The sequence below is a fragment of the Haematobia irritans genome, chromosome 5 (genome assembly GCF_050003625.1).
Source record: "Haematobia irritans isolate KBUSLIRL chromosome 5, ASM5000362v1, whole genome shotgun sequence".
NCBI classification, from domain to species: Eukaryota; Metazoa; Arthropoda; class Insecta; order Diptera; family Muscidae; genus Haematobia; species Haematobia irritans.
Genome location: NC_134401.1, coordinates 69315573 through 69341619, shown reverse-complemented (window position 1 = coordinate 69341619; position 26047 = coordinate 69315573). Strand labels below are relative to the sequence as shown.

Sequence of the window (26047 nt, the reverse complement as noted above, 5' to 3'; positions counted from 1 at the left end):
ATGGAGGGAAACTTTTTTTGCCACCCAAACTTAAAAACTTTTGGGGACTGCCCTTAACCTTCATATAGAGGTTATTTCTTTTTTTTTCATTAACATTGCACACGCTTAGGTCTACAATTTCGCGAATATGAACTAATGAATCTAATTAAATTATCATAGCGATATAAAAATTTCGTTTAATTAAAGAAATATTTAGGTATAATTAAGAATGGACTATGGAATAAGGATACAGTTTTACGAATAATATTTAATTTGAAACAATAATAAGAGTGTATATATGCTTATGTGTTTGTGTGTTTTTTTTTTGTTTTACTAACACGTAGAAAATCAATTGCTACTATGTTCGGAGGCAATTTAAATGATAAAAAAAACTATAACTACACTCATAGTGAGGAACTTCACAACTGGCGAGAGAAGGGAAATCGGTCTGAGCGATTCTACGGACAAATTCAGGAGTCTGGTCAAGTACTCAACTTCCCAGATGCTTCAGCATTAGCATAGAGACTCCGTCAGGGTCCAGCGCTTTGGATTGTTTCGCGCTGTTGATGACATCGGTAACTTCGCCTATGGTAAATTGTGGTGTGTTATCGGCTCGGAGACCACGGATGCGACGAATGGCTCTCCTTTTCGCTCTATCACTCTCGGGGTGCTCGACAAACAGTCGGTTGAATAATGTGGCTCACGTCTTCGGATCAGTCACGTCACCAAAGGTGAATGAAATACCACCATCCCTAGTAGCGGGGTTCGAAGGGCTCTCGCTGTTGACCACAATTTACCTGTTCTTGTTGTAACGACCCTCACACCAGATCCTATCTACCATTGACCCATGCTACCATTTATTCCGGCCATGCTCAGTGGATGGGGGTTGTTCTTGTCCTGGTAGATAGATCTCAGTCCGTTACAAAATCAATAAAATTTTAAAGGTAGCAAAAATTACTAGTAAACGACCGATGATTGTAAAGAATTTAAGAATAGTAGGCGCAGATATCTGGATATTAGTGATATCTCGATCGGAAATCCCGCCCTTCCATGCCGACCGTGTTACTTATTGTCAGCCCTAGTAGCATCCTTTACGAACGAATCTTCAATTTCGAAAAATTCTTACGAGAGTTTAGAATTTCATTATAACAAATAACATATATTTAACGCAAAACATTTAAATTATTTGGCAAAGATAAGAAAGTTTGTAAGGATTTATCATAAAAAAAGAACTATGTTTACTATAAAAATCTAATAATACAAGGATTGCAAATTTCTTTTTAAACTAAATTTTTCAGTTATTTTTATTTTTTTTTTTTGTGTAGTATCATCTATATATTATTATTCTTTCTATTTTCTTTAAGTGTAGACAACTAGTATCTTTCAATACTTACATGAACTCCTTTATGTGTCGAAAAGCGCTATATATATATATATATATATATATATATATATATATATATATATATATATATATATATATATATATATATATATATATATATATATATATATATATATATATATATATATATATATATATATATATATCCATATAGATGATACTTTTGTTTTTAGAGAGAGTTTGAGAGTTTAGAATTTCATTATAACAAATAACATATATTTAACGCAAAACATTTAAATTATTTGGCAAAGATAAGAAAGTTTGTAAGGATTTATCATAAAAAAAGAAATATGTTTAATATAAAAATCTAATAATACAAGGATTGCAAATTTCTTTTAAACTAAATTTTTCAATTATTTTTTTTTTTTGATGTAGTATCATTTATATATTATTAATCTTTCTATTTTCTTTAAGTGTAGACAACTAGTATCTTTCAATACTTACATGAACTCCTTTATGTGTCGACAAGCGCTTGTGGACCAATCTTGAAGTTTGATTAAGCAAATTATAAAAATCTAAATATATATATATCCATATAGATGATACTTTTGTTATACGTGCGATGGATATTTGATGTGGTTCTTATTCTAAATAATAGTTAAAATATTCCTGAATTGCTAAATATCCTGCGTCTTGCGAGTTCCGTCAGTTTTGCCTGTATCAATTGCCGAAAATTTTAGACTCTCTTCATCATGTTATAATTTCTAATATTTTGCGTCCGGTTCTTGGATTCTTTTGATTAATGTATAATGGCAGGACTGCCATTTACATTACAAGGAGATTTCCAATTACTCTGCAAGCATGCTCACACGCTATTCGAAGGAAAGGCGCTTGAGTGGTATTGGGGATTTCACCGACGAAATTTTGATTTAAATTGGGAAACTTTAACTTCTGCGTTAACCCAGCGTTATAAAGAGGACTACAGTGATTATGACATCATGGACTCTATTCGTAAGCGCCGACAAGGCCCGAAAGAGGGCTTTGACGAAAATTTAGACACTGTTTATGCTATGGCAGACAAGCTGAATACTCCCATTCGGGATTCAGAAATGTGTGAAGTAGTGATGAGAAATTTGCGTCCGGAAGTAAGACATGAGCTTTTGCACTTCAATATAACAACAGTGAGTGTACTGAGGAGAGAAGTCCGAAAACACGAAAAGCTCTTGCGGGAGTTGCAAGAAAAGGATAATAGGACAGGAAAAACAAAAGTATCGGAAATATATTTGGAGGAAGAAGATGATTCGGATAGGATAGATAATGAGGAATTATGTGCTATGCGCGTACTCAAATGTTGGAATTGCGATAAGGTCGGTCACACGTTTGTAGAATGTATGGAGACAAGGCGAATCTTTTGTTACTGTTGTGGTTTGGTTGACAATTACAAGCCAACATGTCCACGATGCAACTCCAAGATTTCGGGAAACGGCAAAATGGATGTCCGCAGGAAATAATACGGACATCCGATACAAAAGAAGAAGACACAATATTATCAGATTTAGTATCTTTAAATAAAAATTTTAAACAAAACAAAACAACAACAAAAATTAGATTTAGCTATAAATATAATTACGAAGAAGAAACGATCATCAAAAAGAATTAGGCAGTACTACAATAATTTAAAAAGATATAGGCGATATACTATTTCATCAATTGAAGAAAAAGACTTCGATAATAGAATAAGCATCGAGGATAAAGAGTTCAGTTCGCTATTAGATAGCGGGGCGAACCGAAGTGTCATAGGAGGACAACTGGCGATAGTCATACAAGACAAACCTCAGTTTGTAAAGTGTATAGGAAATGTGAAAACAGCGGAAGTAGGCAAACAGTTCTCGGTTCGATAAAACTAGACGTGAAATTTAGAAATAAAAGTTTACCATGCGAATTCCTTGTGGTACCATCCATACGACAGGATTTAATATGCGGTTACGATTTTTGGAAACTGTTCGGTTTAGAGATATCCCTGCCATCTGTTAATGCAATAGAAGCTAGCAACTTACCATGTCAGCAAATAGAATTAACAGCAGAACAGTCGCGTCGACTAGAAGCGGTAATTTCAGTTTTTCCAAGTTCGGAAGTGGAAGGATTAGGGTGTACAGACTTGGTAGTACATGATATAGATACAGGTACGGCAAAACCTATAAAACAGAGATATTATCCGATCTCACCAGCGATAGAGAAGCAACTATTTGGGGAACTTGACAGGATGCTCAAGTTAGGCGCCAAATTCACCATGGTCGTCCCCTACGGTAGTAGTGATAAAGCCTGGTAAAGTGCGCATGTGTTTAGATAGCCGCAAATTAAATAGTGTAACAGAAAAGGATGCATATCCGATCCCAAATATTGAGGGAATATTATCGCGACTTCCCCCTGTGCAATGAATATCGAAAATTGACTTAAAGGACGCGTTCTGGCAAATTCGCCTAAGTGAAAGATCCAAACAGAAGACAGCTTTTACGGTACCAAATAGACCGTTATACCAATTTACCAGAATGCCTTTTGGGCTTTGTAATGCCCCACAGACACTCTGTAGATTAGGTTAGGTTAGGTTATGTGGCAGCCCGATGTATCAGGCTCACTTAGACTATTCAGTCCATTGTGATACCACAGTGGTGAACTTCTCTCTTATCACTGAGTGCTGCCCGATTCCATGTTAAGCTCAATGACAAGGGACCTCCTTTTTATAGCCGAGTCCGAACGGCGTTCCACATTCCGGTGAAACCACTTAGAGAAGCTTTGAAACCCTCAGAAATGTCACCAGCATTACTGAGGTGGGATAATCCACCGCTGAAAACTTTTTGGTGTTCGGTCGTAGCAGGAATCGAACCCACGACCTTGTGTATGCAAGGCGGGCATGCTAACCATTGCACCACGGTGGCTCCCCACTCTGTAGATTAATGGATGTCGTAATACCGTATACCATGAAAACTCATGTGTTCGTTTATTTAGATGACTTATTAGTTTTATCTGAAAATTTCGAAGATCATTTGAATCATCTGCCAGAGATAGCCACAAGGTTTCGGAAGGCAGGAATGACAATAAATGTGGGAAAAAGCAATTTTGCCATGAAAAGTGTGAAGTATCTGGGATACGTTGTGGGAAATGGGACATTGCAGATAGACGGCACCAGTACTAATAAATCCGGACTATAATAAGCCGTTTATCATTCAGTGCGATGCAAGTATGTATGGGATTGGTGCTGTTTTAGCTCAGGAAGATGGGGACGGGAATGAAAAGCCTATCGCTTTTATGTCACAAAAATTGAACAAATGTCAGAGAAACTACACGGTGACGGAGTTGGAGTGCTTAGCAGTCGTAGTCGCTATAGAGAAGTATAGGCCATACGTAGAAGGACACGAGTTTAAAGTGATAACGGACCATGCAAGCCTAAAGTGGCTCATGAGCCAAAAGGACTTGTCAGGACGCTTAGCGCGATAGTCTCTAAAGTTACAGGGTTTTAGTTTTACCATTGAACATCGTAAAGGTCGTCTTAATATAGTACCTGATACTCTTTCACGAATTTACGACGAGGAAGTGGCCATAGAAGCAATAAATATAGAGACTTTGCCGCAAATTGACTTAAATTCAGAGGCATTCGATGGACAGTCGTATACTCAGCTTCGAAATGAATATGAAACAGCTCAATTACCCGACTTCAAAGTGGTAGGGAAATATATCTATAAAAGAATTAGTTTTGAGAGCGAGGATATAAATGAATCAAATAGATGGAAACTTCTGGTTCCAACAGAACTACGGACCAAAGTTATATATACGGCCCATGATGTTCCAAATTCCGCACATTCTGGCATATCTCGGACACTAGAAACAATTAGGCGTTACATGTATTGGCCAGGTCTTGTTAAGGATGTCAAACATTATATACAAAATTGTTAAAGCCTCCATTAGGACAAATGATTGAAACAGAAAGACCATTCCAAAGATTATACATGGATCTCATTGGACCTCTACCTAGATCCAAGTCTGGATACATCGGCATATTAATTATTTTGGATCATTTTTCCAAATACACTTTCTTGAAACCATTAAAGAAATTAGAGACTAGGCCTATACTCGAATACTTAATATCAGATATATTTACCAGTTTTTGAGTACCTGAGGTTATCGTGACCGATAATGGGTCCCAATTTCGAAGCAGGGATTTTGAGAAATAACTGCGTGAGTTCGGAGTGGAACATAGATTTACTGCTGTATACAGCCCACAGGCGAATGCAAGCGAAAGAGTGAACCTCGTAGTGAATGAAACTTTGCGATCATATGTGAGATCCGACCAAAGGGAATGGGATAAATATTTAAGTAGTGTTAACTGTTCACTACGAAATAGTTACCACGAAAGTATTGGTAGAACGCCGTATGAAATCGTATTTGGACAGACGATGTTGACACTTGGTAAAGATTATTCAATTCTCAGGAATTTAAACTTATTAGCTGAGACCGTCACACATATAGAAAGACAAGATAATTTTTCTGTTATTAGAGAAACGGTAAGAAAACATTTAGAGAAGGCTTACAAGAAAAATTGTAGACTATACAATTTACGAACAAGACCGAAAGGATTTGAGGTGGGACAAGAGGTTATAGGAGGAATTTTGTCCAAAGTTCGAAGGTGGATGGTTTTAGCTCAAAACTGGCTCCAATTGGCAAAAAGGCGATAGTAAAGAAAAGATTAGGTAATATATATATATATATATATATATATATATATATATATATATATATATATATATATATATATATATATATATATATATATATATATATATATATATATATATATATATATATATATATATATATATATATATATATATATATATATATATATATATGCGAGTTCCGTCAGTTTTGCCTGTATCAATTGCCGAAAATTTTAGACTCTCTTCATCATGTTATAATTTCTAATATTTTGCGTCCGGTTCTTGGATTCTTTTGATTAATGTATAATGGCAGGACTGCTTCTTACTTGGCCCTTTTTTTCAATCAAAACGGTTATATCCTTCTTGGCCTCGATATATACATAAATTGATGGATCCTTTTAGTTATTTTTTTCCCGTGGGATAAAAATCCCACCGGCTTACAATTTGTGATGTAGCCCGTCCGTGTTTGATCCCCAAGGCGATAATAACCAATGTCGTTGTATAAAAGGCAATACGTGGTCCTTTCTTACACAGCAGTCTGACCAATTGACGAATATTCTAAGCTCTTAATAATTAATTTGAAAATATTTCTTTTTTTCTTTTCTTGTTTAAAACCAAATTAAAAAAAAGAAAAACAACTCGATTGACATAGAAACAATATGTATCTGTTTCCATATAAAACATATTATAAATACCTACTATAACTCTGATTTGTTAAATTTTCTTTGCAGCCCGTCATACTGTGACTAGGTTACATTGCTGGGCGTGTGCTCACTGAAGCGGCGATCTGTGTATTATCTGAAGCCTTCCCAGTCGGGTTTCTTTTGGTTAATAAACGTCCGGCGTTCAGAGGTTATGAAATCGGAGGGTCGGTGAGAATTTTGGGGAGGTGATCTGATGCCAGTGAAATGACGGGTTGCCAGGATACGTCATTTATCAGACCGGGTGACGTTAAAGATATATCTGGCGAACTGCAGCAATCACCCATAATACTCGTGGGGGCCTCTTCGTTCACCGTGCGAAATGTGGAGTCATCTCTTGACTCACTAGCACAAGCGGGATAGGTCTATACTGCACGGAACGGTGTATTATGAAAGCCAGGCCACCACCTCCACTTCTTCTGCGATCCTTTCGAAGCACATTGTATACATCACAATGGCGTAGGCTGCAGGTGGAATTCAGCATAGTCTCCTGGATCGCCGCGACCATTATCCTTTTCCGATCTCGCTAATCTTATCCGGAGCCCGTTGCAATTAAATTGCAAAAATGGTGCACTTTCCCGAGCTTATACAACAATATTCGGTGTCAGATGCTGCGGCGGAGAATATTGTTGTGTGTGAGATGTCGGGGGGTCGAATAGACTGATAACCCACTGCTGCTGTCGTTGGCACAGCATCCTGCCACGTAGTTACACCCAGAGAAATGGTTGGTTGCAATTCGATCATTACAATAAGGAGATAATAACAGTAACCTATTTTTGTTACAAGGACAATTAATTATTTCTCCCATTATATATCCAACACAACTGTAAACAAGTTCACAAAATCTAATAGGCATTCCCATAACTATTCAATTGGTTACAATAACCAATGCCGATCAATTTAGTTTTATGTTGTTGAGCTAACCACCAGCATAGACCTACAGCATTGGAGTCAACAAATGGTTAGTAAAGGGTGATTTGTTAAGAGTTTGATAACTTTTTAAAAAAAAAAACGCATAAAATTTGCAAAATCTCATCGGTTCTTTATTTGAAACGTTAGATTGGTCCATGACATTTACTTTTTGAAGATAATTTCATTTAAATGTTGACCGCGGCTGCGTCTTAGGTGGTCCATTCGGAAAGTCCAATTTTGGGCAACTTTTTCGAGCATTTCGGCCGGAATAGCCCGAATTTCTTCGGAAATGTTGTCTTCCAAAGCTGGAATAGTTGCTGGCTTATTTCTGTAGACTTTAGACTTGACGTAGCCCCACAAAAAATAGTCTAAAGGCGTCAAATCGCATGATCTTGGTGGCCAACTTACCGGTCCATTTCTTGAGATGAATTGTTCTCCGAAGTTTTCCCTCAAGATGGCCATAGAATCGCGAGCTGTGTGGCATGTAGCGCCATCTTGTTGAAACCACATGTCAACCAAGTTCAGTTCTTCCATTTTTGGCAACAAAAAGTTTGTTAGCATCGAACGATAGCGATCGCCATTCACCGTAACGTTGCGTCCAACAGCATCTTTGAAAAAATACGGTCCAATGATTCCACCAGCGTACAAACCACACCAAACAGTGCATTTTTCGGGATGCATGGGTAGTTCTTGAACGGCTTCTGGTTGCTCTTCACTCCAAATGCGGCAATTTTGCTTATTTACGTAGCCATTCAACCAGAAATGAGCCTCATCGCTGAACAAAATTTGTCGATAAAAAAGCGGAATTTCTGCCAACTTTTCTAGGGCCCATTCACTGAAAATTCGACGTTGTGGCAGATCGTTCGGCTATTCATGATGAAATGTCAAAGCATACTGAGCATCTTTCTCTTTGACACCATGTCTGAAATCCCACGTGATCTGTCAAATACTAATGCATGAAAATCCTAACCTCAAAAGAATCACCCTTTATAACGAAAAGTTGAGTATACTAAAAGACTTTTAGTTCAATCATGGGACGCACTAAGGTAGTTGTTGCAACAAATAAATAGTAATGTCAACATTGACAATTTATATGGTATGACGCTACAAAATTTGCAAAACGGGGAACAGCGTCACTAAATTTACTTATTAATTGTCCGCAATAAATTGAATAATAATGTTCGCATTACCAAGTGTAAACTAGAATTTGGCTTGAGGTAAGTATCGTATCGACTTAGTAAAAACATAATATTATAAAAGTTTCCATTAAAATTTCAGGCTTCATACACCAACAAACACAAATACTTTTTACGGCAAGCGAGATTTTTTATTGTGTAATGCTCTTTACAGATTATCAGTTATTTCGGTCGGAATGTCGGTGTTTGTAAAGAATCTTAAGCGGACCTTAGACGGTCGGATAAACACTACGACAGAGGTTCGCCTATTTGTTGTATCTTCGTTCAAGTTTTACCCTCACAGTGCACGAACAATTATGATAACAACATGAAGAAATAAGAAGAAGCATAAACACAAACAATGAAGATGGACGAAAAGTTAGGTGTAATGCCATTTTTTAGTAAAAATGGAAGAAACAATAAAAATTCCAAGCTGAATTAGCGATCCGTCATTAATTTCATTGCAGTAATGCTGGTTTTAATTATGAAAATAAATTTGTTTTTGCTAATGTTTGGCGAACATCACGTGAAGATTTGTGCCTCCCAACCGGAAAAAATCAAAGTTGTTTTGATTTTATACCAACACGTCCCCGCAACACGCGAACATGGCCTTATACTACCGGATTTGTCGCCGCAACGTGTTGTGTCGCAGGGTTTATCCGACCGTATAAGGTGTCCTTTATCCGAGCATGTATAATTGCTAAAAACGAACTAAACTTGTTTCTGCTTTCTTCATTGAGCAATGCAGACACTGTCGTAGCCAGTCTAGAGATATCCACATGCAACTATTGGATATCTTCGGTCTACATGGGACATGATAGGGAGATGCCACCCTGTGCCGTTAAGACCTTAGTTGAGGAGTCACTAAAAACAAAGACAAAACTCATTATGGGATGCGATGCAAATGCACATCATAGTATTTGTGGAAGTAGTGATACTAATGCAAGGGGTGAGTCGCTAATAGAGTTTATTTTGCGTACTAACCTGGTAGTTTGCATAAGGGAGATGCACCAACCTTCGTCACCAGGAACAGACAAGAGGTTTTGGACGTAACGTTGACCTCTCCGGAACTGAATGATAAGATATCTGAGTAGCAAGTTTTGAGGGAACATAGCTTCTCAGATCATCGCTACATCAGTTTCAGATTGGCTGTTCGTACTTCAAAGACCATATTTCCGCCAAATGTTAGGAAAGCTGATGATACCGGAAATGCCAGAGAAAAATATGAGCACTGTGCAAGATATCGAACACGCAGTGGAGCGGATTACTAAGGCCTTCAACATGTCACTGAAAGCTGCTTGCGCTAGAGGAAAGCCAAGGGGGAAAAATCAGCCGCCATGGTGGATTACGGAGTTAAGTAATATGAGGAAATCCTGCAGGAAGCTCTTTAACAAAGCAAAGTCCACAAGAGCTCCGGAGGATTGGTACACTTAAAAGAAGAATCTGAGAGCATATAAACGAGAACTGAGAAGGTCTCAACAAAACTCTTGGGATGATTACTGTAGCAGCATTGAGAATACGTCCGAGGCTTCCAGACTACGGAAGGTGCTAGCATCCACGAGCTCCGCTCCAGGTTTCATTAAAACATCGGAGGGCAATTGGACAACGTCCAGTGAGGAGACTCTGGAGGTACTATTGGACACACATTTTCCTGGAAATCAGACGGTTGAACCATGCACTGGCGGGCCACAGTGGCTCAGCTGTCGTTTCCTATCGAGGAAATTTCATCAGAATCTAGAATAAAATGGGCGTTAAATAGCTTTGGATCATCAAATCCCCCGGACCTGATGGAATTACTCCGCCGGAGTTACAAGCGGTGGCTGACAGAATTATCCCCTGGTTGTCGGCGATATATAGGATGTATCAACTTAGCATATATTCCACGAAAGTGGAGGGAATCAAAAGTCGTTTTCATACCTAAAGCGGGAAAAGCCTCTCACTCGAATGCGAAGGATTTCCGACCAATCAGCTTATCATCATTCCTACTTAAGACTCTGGAGAGGATGATAGATATTTATCTTAGAACTAGCGTCGATTCAAGTTTGCTCTCGAAACGACAACATGCATACTCGAAGGGCAGGTCTAATGAGACCGCATTACATGCGGTCTCAGTAGACCTGCATTACATGCGGTCTCTGTCAAAGAATACACAATCGTGGCGTTTCTAGACATCCAAGGGTCGTTCAATAACGTCCATCCGAGCTCGATATTAAATGAACTGACAACTCTGAATGTTGATCCAGGTATACTTAGGCTGTTAGACGAACTTCTAAGGAAGAGACGCGTTTCAGCCACACTAGGACAAGCAAACATACAAAGGTATGTGAACAGAGGCACTCCCCAAGGAGGAGTTCTATCACCTCTTCTTTGGAATGTTGCTATAAACAACCTTCTGGTTTCCCTAGAAAAAGAAAGGATAAAAGTGGTGGCATACGCAGATGATGTGGCGCTAGCAGTCAGGGGAAAATTCCCATCCACAATCAGAGATATTATACAGAGAGCTCTCCGGATGACTGAGAAATGGGCGAAAGATAATGGTCTTGGTGTAAATCCAGCAAAGACGGAACTAGTCATGTACTGCAAAGATCGCAAAACTCCCACGGTTAGACCCATTTCCTTAGGGGGTACTGAAATTCCCTTTGGTCAGTGTGCAAAATACCTTGGCGTTATTTTGGACAGGAAGCTGAAGTTTAGGCTCAATATTGAAGAAAGGGCGAGAAAAGCCACGGTAGCTTTGTACTCGTGCAAAAAGGCAATAGGGAAAAAGTGGGGACTAAAACAAAAAATTGTGCATTGGCTATACACGGCAGTAGTTAGACCTATAATGCTATATGGTGTTGTAGTCTGGTGGCCGGCACTTCAGAAACCGACTTGTTTAGATAAAGTTCAGCGTATGGCGAGCTTATGTATCTCAGGCGCATTTAGTAAGACAGGAACAGACTCCCTTAATGTCATGCTACATCTATTGCCTTTAGACATTTTGGCCAAACAGTCAGCTGCAACAACGGCTGTGAGGTTGCGCGAGCTATCGCTGTGGTCGGAAAAAATGTACGGTCATAGTTCGGTCCTCTAAGTAATGCTAAAATTTGCTTCCGCCTTACACAAAATGCAGGACACTCACACAAGAGGTGTTTTATTGATTCCTTTTCCTCATCTCATACAATGTCATTATACTTCGCACCTATAGTTTTTGCAAATTCGCCTATCAGGCAGCCACCCGATATAGCAGATATCAGGAGTGATATCTGACGTCTTGGGAACACTAGAATATATAGTGTGCGATTTAAGTTTAAATGGGGCCATATTTGCTTGGTGTCGTTACAACCCTTGCAATTCTCCCATCGAACATTGGCCAACATAACAGCCTTCTCACGCTGTAAGAGCTTGCAGGTAGCCAGAGGCATACCAACAGATTCTAGTTCCCCTGGAGTATGTAAGGTAGTTCCTAGCCTTGCTAACTCATCTGCTTCACAGTTCCCCGGTATGTTCCTATGGCAAGGCACCCATATTAGGTGAATAGTGAACTGCTCAGCCATCTAGTTGAGAGATCTACATGTTTTACAGTGCGGTAAAAACCCCTCGATATCACCTGGAGTCCATCACGGAGGGACCGGCATGTTTAATGTCGAACGACATTAAACCATAAACTTTTTCAATGAAAATTTCAAAATTTAAATTTATAAATGTATTTATTTAATTGAAATTGAAGTAGTATTGTTTTTTTGTTCATTATTTAATTATCGTTATTTTTCTGTTTGTATGTCTATTAGGGCTGTCATTCGGGATTTATCGCGTCCCGAAATCCAGGGATTTTTGAATCCCCAGGAAAACGTTAACTTAAGCAGTCTGCTAATGTTTTTGGAACAATCCGGTTGGTTCAACAGAAGAAAATAATCGAGAAGGTTCAGCGATTAAAACTATAAGTGCTCATATAGGTACGTTTAGTTATTGTGGTATCACAATGGACTGAATAGTCCTGATGAGCCTGATACTTAATCGGGCTGCCACTTTAACCTAACCTAACCTAGGAGTAGATGCGGACTCGAATGGATGTGACCGCGCATCACTTGTGGATATACGGCCCGCGAAGTGCTCAACCAGTGTTTCAGAGACTGATTCGGAGAGTGACCGAACATGGGACAAGTCGCCCACCCGCAGCGTAACATTTACTTTTTGGTTGGGTTTATGTAGTGAGTGTAGCGGGAGGCGACGGAAATTATCGTTATCTACAGACATCGTGGGAATTCTAAAATAACGGACAAGTGACGAACAAATTTGGCTAACGCTTCCACAAGCATCCAGTAGTGCCCTCACTGGTACAGCCCGATTTCCAAAGTACAAATTGACTATTAAACTTCGTGCCAACGAGGTGACATATTCTATATTTGTGGGCAGCGCAGGCGTCAGACAGACATCGGAAGGAGCTACAAAAGCGGACGGATAATCACGAGTACGTGACGGACCATGAGCACGAACGGACTTCGTACCATTAGGAGAATAGAGTAGGGTATGATGTCTCTCAGAACAAATGCGACATTTCTGATGGATTGGACATTGATTGAAACTATGACCGTTTCCGAAACAGTACGAACATTACCGGGGGCAGACTATCGTGCCGAATAACTACCAAATTCCCAACTTGAAGATCTCGGTGAAAGTGTCCCCATTTATAGCGTTTATGAAGGCTATGCAAATACATTTCTTTGCACCGTAGACGGAAGTGGTGAGCCAGTGCCTTCATCATCCTATACCGATTGACTAAGCTTACTGGCATCTGTTCGATCAGCGGTTCCGGAGAGGCGAGTAACGAAGCGCCTATCAGAAAATGGCCAGGAGTCATAGCAAGCAACTCCTGCGGGTCGTCACTTATCGGACATTACGGAGGCGAATTCAGACATGCCCCAATTCGGCCGAGAAACGATGTTAGTCCTTCGAACGTAAATTTAAAGGCTTGAGCCTGTCGTCGAAAGTGAGCTTCCCCATATGGGAAGCTCCTGCAGGAATAAAACGCTGGGTAACTCCTTGAAAACCTAGAGAGGCGCAGGCTTGATCGCGATTTTAACGAATAAATGAACGAAAGTTGGGCTCCAGTTCACGAGAAGCACCAACGAAATTAGTGCCATTGTCCGAAAATATCTCACGCACTATAAATCTTTAAAATGCGTATTAAAACGTTTGAGATGATAAATCCGACGTTAATTCCAAATGAAACCTTTCGTTATACGACAATAAAGCTCGACCGAAGCATTGGCTTCGGTATTCGACAAAAAATCGGCCACGAATCGGTCTTCGGCGTCAAGAGGCCGATTAAACGAAGTGTTGAATTTGTCTCAGTCAAAACACCCAGTACAAATAAGACGTATAAAAAATCCTTTTTTGTCATTATAATATCAAGCTACTGAACACACCAAATTTGCTTAATTAATCAATTTGAGTAAAATAATCGGCTTCGGCCGATTATTGCTTTATTTCCGATCTTCGGCTTCGGCCAAAAAACTCGCTTCGGCCGAGCTCTATAGCCCGGTAAACGACTTAATAACGAACGGATCCGCAAAGTCCACTCCCGTCACCGTAAATAGGACTGTATCTTCAGTAGGAAGCGCAGCCATTATCTGGGTACAAGCCGATTAGGCTTGCAATTGTTAACAGTAGCCCTTAAAAGAGTTTTAATCATAGGCACCCAATACTCTATGAGAACTATTCGCCATATTAATTTATTTCCGCCATGCATGAATGAGTAAATTCCACCAATAACTTCGAGAATCGGCTTGCATACGGTAAGATAATTGGATATTGCTCCGTGTAGTGAAGTAATGGCGATTTCGTCAGTCGCCCATTAAGACGCATAAGACCTCCTTTGTTCAAGAAGGGGTTTAATGGCAACAGCAAACTTTTTACTGGCAATGGCCTCCTATCAACAATGCATTTATATTCCTCAGAGTTGTGGAATTGCTGCGATATAACAGCCAGCCGCATCTTTACCACATTAATCTCATCGGAAATAATTACGCGGGGTAAAACCGTCTTCAATGGTCCCACCCTTGTTCTACAAGCCAATAAATTTACCCGAATCTCACAGTTAGGTAACTTATATAATAATAACGGGAGGCGACGGAAATTATCGTTATCTACAGACATCGTGGGAATTCTAAAATAACGGACAAGTGACGAACAAATTTGGCTAACGCTTCCACAAGCATCCAGTAGTGCCCTCACTGGTACAGCCCGATTTCCAAAGTACAAATTGACTATTAAACTTAGTGCCAACGAGGTGACATATTCTATATTTGTGGGCAGCGCAGGCGTCAGACAGACATCGGAAGGAGCTACAAAAGCGGACGGATAATCACGAGTACGTGACGGACCATGAACACGAACGGACTTCGTATCATTAGGAGAATAGAGTAGGGTATGATGTCTCTCAGAACAAATGCGACATTTCTGAGGGATTGGACATTGATTGACACTATGACCGTTTCCGAAACAGTTCGAACATTACCGGGGGCAGACTATCGTGCCGAATAACTACCAAATCCTCAACTTGAAGATCTCCGGTGAAAGTGTCTCCATTTATAGCGTTTATGAAGGCTATGCAAATACACTTCTTTGCACCGTAGACGGAAGTGGTGAGTCAGTGCCTTCATCATCCTATACCGATTGACTAAGCTTACTGGCATCTGTCCGATCAGCGGTTCTGGAGAGGCGAGTAACGAAGCGCCTATCAGAAAATGGCCAGGAGTCATAGTAAGCAACTCCTGCGGGTCGGACATTATCGGACATTACGGAAGCGAATTCAGACATGCCCCAATTCGGCCGAGAAACGATGTTAGTTCTTCGAACGTAAATTTAAAGGCTTGAGCCTGTCGTCGAAAGTGAGCTTCCCCACATGGGAAGCTCCTGCAGGAATAAAACGCTGGGTAACTCCTTGAAAACCTAGAGAGGCGCAGGCTTGATCGCGATTTTCACGAATAAATGAACGAAAGTTGGGATCCAGTTCACGAGAAGCACCAAGAAATTAGTGCCATTGTCCGAAAATATCTCACGCACTATAAATCTTTAAAATGCGGATTAAAACGTTTGAGATGATAAATCCGACGTTAATTCCAAATGAAACCTTTCGTTATACGACAATAAAGCTCGACCGAAGCATTGGCTTCGGTATTCGACCAAAAATCATTGTTGATAGGAGGCAATGGCCTCCTATCAACAATGCATTTATATTCCTCAGAGTTGTGGAATTGCTGCGATATAACAGCCAGCCGCATCTTTACCGCATTAATCTCATCGGAAATAATTACGCGGGGTAAAACCGTCTTCAATGGTCCCACCCTCGTTCTACAAGACAATAAATTTACCCGAATCTCACAGTTAGGTAACTGTATATAATAATAACTTATATAAATTATCCCCGCGTATGCTTTTTCCGACGCATCGGAAAGACATGAAGTTAAACGGAGAGTCCGTAGAATAGCCCACATACCGAGGGATGCGTATAGAATCAACTACGCCATAATGACCAAACACTCTGCGTAATAATCTTTGCGGTAACGATCACCGGAACCAACCAACCGATCGGATCAAACAATTTCGCAATAGCAGACAAACCCTGTCTCTTGGTGTGATGAAGGTTTCACGATGTGGGATCGACACCAAAATAAAATGTGTCTAACTGCGCGTTCCACAGTATTCCAAGAGGCCTGCATCCACTGGATTCCACGAACGATAGCAACTGCGCATCAACCAAGTGGTCCGATGGCAACCCATCCAAAATGATTCTATCATTGGCTGTCCATTTCCGAAGTTCGAACCCTGCAGATCCCAAAGCGGAAATAAGTTCATCGCGTGCCTCCCGTGCCGTCGAAAGATCATGGAACCCCGTTAAAACGTCATCAACATACATGGTTAGGTTAAGTTATGTTAAAGTGGCAGCCCGATTAAGATTCAGGCTCACTTAGGCTATTCAGTCCATTGTGATACCACATAACTAAAAGTACCTATTACATATGGGCACTTCTAGTTTTAACCACTGAACCTGGCAAAACCACTTTTCGACAAAAAGTTTGAAACTCTAATTCCCAACAGTGAGGCGTGGTGTACACAGACCCCGGGGAATAAAAGATATATAGATTTCTATACTGATGGCTCCAAATTGAATGGACAAGTGGGGTTCGGAGTATATTCTAAAGATCTGGAAATTCGAATAGCGAAAAGATTACCTAATCACTGTAGTGTTTTTCAGGCTGAAATATTGGCAATAAGAGAGGTGGTGAATTGGCTGAGAAGTAACGTTCCAACAAATATTAGCATTAATATATACTCAGACAGTCAACCTGCAATAAAATCCTTGGACTCTGTGTTCCTTAACTCGAAAACGGCCATAGACTGCCGCAAATCTCTCAACGAGATGGCTGAGCAGTACAATATTCACCTAATATGGGTGCCTGGCCATAGGAACATACCGGGGAACTGCGAAGCAGATGTGTTAGCAAGGCTAGGGACTACCTTACATATTCCAGGGGAACTAGAATCTGTTGGTATGCCTCTGGCCACCTGCAAGCTCTTACTGCGTGAGAAGGCTGTTATGATGGCCAATATTCGATGGGAAAATTGCAAGGGTTGTAACGACACCAAGCAAATATGGCCCCATTTAAACTTAAACCGCACACTAGATATGCTAGTGTTCTCAAGGCGTCAGATAGCACTCCTGATATCTGCTATAACGGGTCGCTGCCTGATAGGCGAATTTGCAAAAACTATAGGTGCGAAGTATAATGACTAGTGTATAAGCTGTCATGATGTGGAGGAAAAGGAATCAATTAAACACCTCTTGTGTGAGTGTCCTGCTTTTTGTGTAAGGCGTAAGCGAATTTTAGGAGCATATAGCTTTAGATTACTGGCTGACCTGTAAAACGTTAACTTAAGCAGTTTGTTAATGTTTTTGGAGCAATCTGGTTGGTTCCACAAAAGTAAATAATAGAGAAGGTTCAGTGGTTAAGACTAGAAGTGCCCATATGTAATAGGTACTTTTAGTTAAATGTGGTATCACAATGGACTGAATAGTCTAAGTGAGCCTGAAATTTAATCGGGCTGCCACTTTAACCTAACCTTATCCGACCGTATAAGGTGCCCTGTACAGTGTGTCGGATCGATACGACTTGTCGGCGATGCCTAATAATCGGTAAATGTGTTATCGATCCCATAAATGAAAGGTGTTGTATTTAAAAAACGCTCATCCTGTGTTTATTGGTATTCTTTGTAAACACAACATTTCATCTGGATAAACGTATAGTGTGAACGGCACATAAATGACAATACCTATATCATGTTATCATGACATGGACTAAATACGTTAATGACAACCAATAATTCAATATTTTCATATCACTAGCAATTAGGTTATGTCAGGAATTTACTCTTTCCAGAAGTTTCATTTAAATTTAGTTGAACACTTTAAATTGGAATAAAATATGGCAAAGTGGGGCGAAGGAGATCCACGTTGGATTGTTGAAGAACGTCCAGATGCTACCAACGTTAACAATTGGCACTGGACAGAGAAGAATGCTACACCGTGGTCAAAGGAGAGATTTGTACAGCTGTTTAAGAACGTAAAGATTTGTATGTTGTTGGAAATACCGTAGTCTAAGTTTTAAAAAACGCACCAGATGCAAGGTACTATGTTTGTCATTCTGTGCGACAATATACTTTACAATAATAGCAATGCTTTTTAAGACAATTGATTTGGTACCACATTTCTTCCAAACTATTATACATATTTCTAAGAGACAGCTATCAAATTCGTAAATCGCTAATGTTTAAAGCATTGAAACATTTGTGCGCGGATCATTCCTACAATTTTGTATAAAAACATGGTTTCGATTTTGTTAACAAAAATGTGAAAATTTATGAATATGAACACAGTACCTTCATTGTGCACGAATAATTTTGCAAAATTTTTATTTTATTAAAGTACTACACATTAGGCTCAATATCCACATTTTTCGAGATTTCAAACATTTGTTTATATGCAAATGAAGAGTTGAAATCTAGTGGATTTCGGATGTGTAATGTAGTTTTGTAAAACTTAAGGCATAAGGAAATAATGCTTTTGTTGTATGAATACCAAATCGAGGTTAAAATCAGAACTCTCCAATAGTGGAATCCTAACAAGATTATTTATTATACGTAAACCCTCTGGATTGCATTAGTTATAATTAATTCTTAGGAGTATCGGAGAAGAAGTGGCTCCAATTGTGGGATTGATCAACAATTTGATTATGAAGGTGAGATTGATAGACTCTTTTTGTTGTCACATTCGCAGCGAAAGGGAAGAAGTTGCAGAAGTTTTTATTGAACGAAGAACTAAAGTAGTTTAGATTCTTATAATTGAATTCAATAATGACGTAGGGACATTCTGATTTTTAGCACAGTGGACTCCCATTCCGATTTTTAAGATCGTGGACACATCCATATGAAAAAATCCATGTGACATCGAGAGAAGGATATCCAGAGTCATGAGGTGTGATGCAGTATGTATAAATTAGAGGGATACATTGAATAAGTTTTCACTGCATGTATGAAATTTGCTTTCGGATATAGTACATACACACTCATTCTCCCAGTGCGCAAACAGTGAAGTTTATCAAATACCAACAATTACTTATCTGCAACAATATGTGCTCCGAAAAAGGCCATATAAAAATGTATGTACTGAAGAAAGAGGTACTACATGTTTTTAGTTTAGTTTAGGCATAGAAAAACTTTGCACAGTTAAAAATCTGAGATACACCCACGGAAAAGATTGGTTGCAATTCGATCATTGTAGTATCGATCCAACTTCTTAGAACTGTAGTCATAAAAAACATTTTGGTTGGTATAACTAATTTAATTGTAGTTGTCGCAACAATTAATATATGTCAAATACTGAACATATAAGTGAAAAATAATTTATGGATTTATAATTTCGTTACAAATATTGTTTAGAGATATATCGCAACGTACCATAGTGAAAACGCAACAAATCGAAAAAATGGAAATACAAGTTTTTAGAGCAATGGCAGCATACATATATAGAATGTTATACTCAGCAATTGAGCAGTGAAGTGTTTTATATTTATTTATTCTTTACGTGTTGTACAATACTCATATTATATATACAGTGCTGTTCAAAACATTTGCAACTAGCCCTACCATCAACTTAATCTAGGTATAACAGGTTGGCTGATAAGTCCCCGGCCTAACAAAGAAACACACATTTTTTTGTCAAAATTCGTTTTTATTATTCAACATAGTTCCCTTCAAGAGTGATACAACGATTATAACGATCTTCCAATTTTTTGATACCATTTTGGTAGTACTCCTGTTTTGTGGTTGCCCACTCCAGTAAATACACACTTGTTGATTGTGACAGAATATATAATTATAATTTTATTAGTGATCTACACAGCGCGTTTAACAGTTCTCAAGTGAATTGTTAGAAAAGTAAATTGTCATTTACTTTTCTATCTACTTGTCCTTCCCTCCATTCTTTCATATTCTTTCTAAAGATGACTGAATCGCCAGGGTAAAGGATTGGCAGTTCTTTTGCATTCCGATCATAATACTTTTTTTGAACTTCTCGCTTCTGTTCCAATCTTGCGTGAATTTCATTTTTCCTATACCATTTGAACTCAAGATCTCCGGCGTGCACGGCAACCGTGTCCGGACGTGCCGACCAAAGAATAACTGCGATGGAGACATTCCCATGCTGGCCAGAGGAGTTGTGTTATACTCGAGGATCCTATACTGAAAATTTTCCACGTCATTAGCTACATAGCACCGCTTCAAAATGTTCTTTGCAATAGCGATCCCCCTTTTCAGCCAGGTCAAATTGCAAAAATCAAGCGATTCAAGCGATTCCACTACACACTTGGCAGACTTCTGAGCCAAAAAGTCACAAAACACCATTCCTCAATTCAATCAATTCAATCATGCTTATCAAATCGTGGCCTGCGTATTCTAAAATATCAATTCCCACCCTCTGAAGGGAATACGTCGGAACGTCATCCTGACTTAGGGGCTTCTTAGCATTATTCCGGCTGAATCCCTCGCAAACTGCGCACCATCTAACTACCTCCGTCAAATCGTTCGTCATACCCGGCCAAAAATAAAGCATCCTACCTCGAGCTATCGTCTTTTCTATACCAAGATGTGGGCCATGCAATCCGTGGCATACCGAGCTCTGCAATTTCGTTGGCACAATCAACCGATGGTTTCTAAATAATAGTCCCTCCTCAAAATGAAGCTCGTCTCTATACTTATAGAACTGCTGACTTAAGCCATCAAGTTTGTGATACGAGGGCCACCCTTCGTCCACATACCTTATTAACTTGTTATACACGTCATCTGCTCTAATAGCATCAGTGTACACTTTCTTGTTTCCCTCTGGCATAATTATCTTTTTCGCCACAGAATGTATAACAGCCGACATTTCCTCGTCAAACTCAGAGATTCCATTCAGTGAAGCGCGAGATAAGCAGTCGGCAATCAACATTTGTTTGCCAGGAGACCGGCATACTTTAGATGTGACATAAACATCCTTTGAAGACGAGGAGTAACATCATCATCTATCTCTCGCTTCATAGGCGTCTCCAAAGGCTTGCGGTCAGAGTGTACTGTAAAATCACGGCCATATAAATAATAGTGAAATTTCTCGCAGGCAAATACAACAGCTAAAACAACAGCTCTTTCTCAATTTTGGCCCATTTTTGCTCACTTTTTGACAGAGTCCGTGACGCATAACCCACAGGCTTGTTGTCCTGCAAAAGAACACTACCCATCCCATCTTTGGAACTGGTCGTTTGAATGAAAATCGGCTTATTCGGATCAAACACTGCCAGTACAGGCATGTTTGTTATGGATAATAACAAATCATCCAGTTCCCTATCCCACTCTGAATTCCACACCCATTCAGTCCGCTTTCCTGTTAGTGGTCGCAACTGAGCGGTCCGTATTTAAACATGCCCAATAATCGTGAGACATCGCCTTTATTGCTCGGCCTTGGCATACCCATTATCGCCTCCTTATAACAACTACAACCCCACACTCTATAACATGCCCCATAAACCTCATTCTCTTCTGTCTATATTGAATCTTATCTGGGATGGAAACGAATATTATTCTCCCTCGCACGCCTCATAACAACCTCCAGAGCCTAGTCATGATACTCGTAATCTCTCCCAGTTATAGCAATATCGTCAAAATACACTTCGACACCCGGTATATCCCCGAAAATCATAACCATTCGCTTCTGAAAAAGTTCCGGGGCACTATTTATGCCAAAGGGCATTCTGTTCCATCGATATCGTCCAAATGGAGTCATAAATGTCGCCAAATCCGAACTGTCCTTATCGAGTTCCATATGCCAAAACCCCCTACTGAGATCAACAACTGTAAAATCGCTTTTCCCAGACATACGCCCTATTATATCCTCCCCCTAGGAATCAGAAAATGTTCCCTCCTTATGCACTTGTTAAGAGGTTTCGGATCGAGACATATCCTCAGAGTTCCATTAGTCTTTTCAACTATCTGTATATTATTCACCCAATCTGTCGGATAGTCAACTGGAGTAATAATACCTTGTGATACAAGTGTATCCAGCTCCCTTTTTAAAGGCTCATGGAGGCTCTGAGGAATACGTTTCCTATAGTGCAACACTGGCACAGATCATTCCTTTAAAGCAATCGAACATGTTCCCGGATATTTTCCTATACCCTTGAACAGGTCTGCGTACAGAACGACAAAATCAGATGCACTGGACGGAAAACTATTATTTGCCAAAACCTGGTCTATGCGTTTTATAAGACCAAAGGAAATACATGACTCGAAACCTAACAACGGCTCAAACTCATCACCCACAACAACAAACCTCGCAGAGTGTTCTACATTATTTTCCCTATCAACACACACAAGCACAACACAACCATATGTCACTACGGGATTTGAGTTATAATCAACTACATTGAGTTCACCTTCACGCAAAATTGGAACATTGAGAGATTTAACCAAACGCCTTGGCAGACAATTTACATCTGCACCTGTATCTAATTTAAAATTTACAATGCAATCCTTAATCCAGTATTTCTTAAACCATCTATTACACAATTTACTTACAACATTTTCCGAACTTAAACTATTTATACCAGGGACCTTAAATAATGTTTCTGACTTACTACATCCTGGTTCCTCATTTTCAATAGTATGGACAACAGTGCTATTTTTCTACCCAAATGATTGATTCGAGTGGCAATACTTCATAAAATGGCCTTTCCTACCACATCGGTGACATACAACATTTGTTGCGGGGCAGGATGCCCGAACACTGCACATGTCAATTACGTCTGCTAGAGATGCATCTTTTCTGTACGGTAATTTCAACTGGAGATCTTTGTTTTTTATTCCTATTATGATGCGATATCGAAGCATGCGGTCGGAAAGTGATTCTTTGCATTTTGGACAATTAAAGTCGCAATATTGTACCTGAGTTCTTAAAGCTGTTTCGAACTCTGTAAACTTTTGACCTTCTTGCTGCGAAATTAAATTGAACTTAAATGCCTCCATTGCTATGTTCTTTCGGGGCATACAATGCTTATCGAATGCTTCTAATATTTCCGCTAGTTTTACAGGAGCTTCTACATTTTCGGCTTGGTCGACGAGTACATCAACACCAGGAAATAATGAATAAGAATGTAGCAATTTTATTATTTCCCTTCAGTGCATTTTTTCCAGTTTGCAACCAGATGGATTTTAAACTGTTGCTTCCACCTTGGCCAATCCTTTTCCAAATTAGAACAATCAAGCTGCTGAATGGAGTTGCAAATATTCGCCATTACGTAATTCATTTAATTCCGCACGTGTTGGAAGCTTAAGTTATTCTCTGCAGTTTTCATTTATACTTTGCAGTTTCCTTTTGTTTTATTATTTTTTTTTACATGTTGCTGGCTTTTGATTTAACTTCTGACACCACTCCAGTAAATGCACACTTGTTGATTGTGACAGAATATATAATTATAATTTTATTAGTGATCTACACAGCGCGTTTAACAATTCTCAAGTGAAGTTTTTACATACATACAAGTTTCATCATTCTGACATTTCATTACATCGCATTATAAATATGGTTGCCACACTAACGTTAGTTGTAATAAATAGCTGCTACTCTTATTACAACTCCTTCGGTTTTGCCTCAAAATAGGCCTCATTTTCGGCGATCACCTCTTCATTGCAGCCAAATTTTTTCCGTGCGAGCATTCTTTTGAGGTCTGAGAAAAAGAAAAAGTCGCTGGGAGCCAGATTTGGAGAATACGGTGGGTGGGGAAGCAATTCGAAACCCAATTCATGAATTTTTGCAATCGTTCTCAATAACTTGTGGCACGGTGCGTTGTCTTGGTGAAACAACACTTTTTTCTTCTTCATATGGGACCGTTTTGCCGCGATTTCGACCTTCAAACGCTCCAATTACGCCATATAATAGTCACTGTTGATGGTTTTTCCCTTCTCAAGATAATCGATAAAAATTATTCCATGCGCATCCCAAAAAACAGAGGCCATTACTTTGCCAGCGGACTTTTGAGTCTTTCCACGCTTCGGAGACGGTTCACCGGTCGCTGTCCACTCAGCCGACTGTCGATTGGACTGAGGAGTGTAGTGATGGAGCCATGTTTCATCCATTGTCACATATCGACGGAAAAACTCGGGTGTATTACGAGTTAACAGCCGCAAACACCGCTCAGAATCATCAACACGTTGTTGTTTTTGGTTAAATGTGAGCTCGCGCGGCACCCATTTTGCACAGAGCTTCCGCATATCCAAATATTGATGAATGATATGACCAACACGTTCCTTTGATATCTTTAAGGATTTTTTTGATGTTTTCGTCGGTAACCACCTCTTTCGGGCCACTGCGTTTACCGTCCTCCGTGCTCATTTCACAACGCTTGAATTTTGCATACCAATCAATTATTGCTGATTTCCCTGGTGCAGAGTCCGGAAACTCATTAACAAGCCAAGTTTTTGCTTCCACCGTATTTTTTTCCCTTCAGAAAACAGTATTTTATCAAAACACGAAATTCCTTTTTTCCATTTTTTTCACAATAACAAAAGTTGCTTCACAAAAGACGCTCTATTTCACAAACTAATTGACTTACAGACGTCAAATTTTGACACGAATCATTTGAAGGTTGGTACTATATAAAAATAATATGCATAATACTATCGATGCCATCTATGTGTCAGACCGGGGAGTTATCAGCCAAAGATTTAGCTTCCACTTGGGAGCCACCGTGGTGCAATGGTTAGCATGCCCGCCTTTCATAAACAAGGTCGTGGGTTCGATTCCTGCTTCGACCGAACACCAAAAAGTTTTTCAGCGGTGGATTATCCCACCTCAGTAATGCTGGTGACATTTCGGAGTGTTTCAATGCTACTCTAAGTGGTTTCACAGCAATGTAAAACGCCGTTCGGGCTCGGCTATAAAAAGGAGGTCATTAAGCTTAACATGGAATCGGGCAGCACTCAGTGATAAGAGAGAAGTTCACCACTGTGGTATCACAATGTACTGAATAGTCTAAGTGAGCCTGATACATCGGGCAGCTACCTAACCTAACCTACATCATACTATTTAATGAGCTTGCGCAACAGGAACTACACTACAAATAAAACAAGGAAGCAATAAAGAAGTAATGTCAACACTTGGAAACTTTCATGTTTTATAAACGGGTATGAAAAAAAAAAATTAAAAAAAAATGATGCTAGAGTAGATATTGTAAGCCCTATGATGACGAGTGAAGTTGAAGAACAATGTGAATTTCAATACAATCTAGATGATTCTATTAAAGGGCAGCCGGCAACCTAATAAAAGGGAAGCATCACATTACGAAAATAAAAAACGCCGATGCAAGCGCCGTCATAAACCGGGTTCTTTTTTATGCTATGCAATGTTCCACTTCATATACATTGTTTTCAAATATACCGCAAATAAGATAAATAATTAGCTTATATTACATTATATATTTTAAATTGATAACATTGTGCTACAAAATCATAATGTGTTCATTACATACTTGGTAAAAAATGCTAAATATTGATCAGTGTTCGATTATTCGAACACTCTATATCTAAAAAACTAAAATTTTAAGAAAAATCTAATGCCAGATTTGAAGTTTTGGGCCCCAGTGTACGAAATTTGGT

General features: G+C 39.3%; 1 protein-coding gene across 1 annotated transcript in view; it reads left to right on the top strand.

Annotated features, from left to right (window-relative positions):
- The first annotated feature begins 18203 nt into the window (after window positions 1-18203).
- The window catches only part of LOC142239786 (activator of 90 kDa heat shock protein ATPase homolog 2), a 71465-nt gene continuing 63621 nt past the window's right edge, over window positions 18204-26047 (top strand). The window contains exon 1 of the mRNA XM_075311554.1: window positions 18204-18439. Within this exon, the coding sequence (XP_075167669.1) occupies window positions 18292-18439 (148 nt within the window). The 5' untranslated portion in view covers window positions 18204-18291. The remainder of the gene's footprint in view (window positions 18440-26047) is intronic.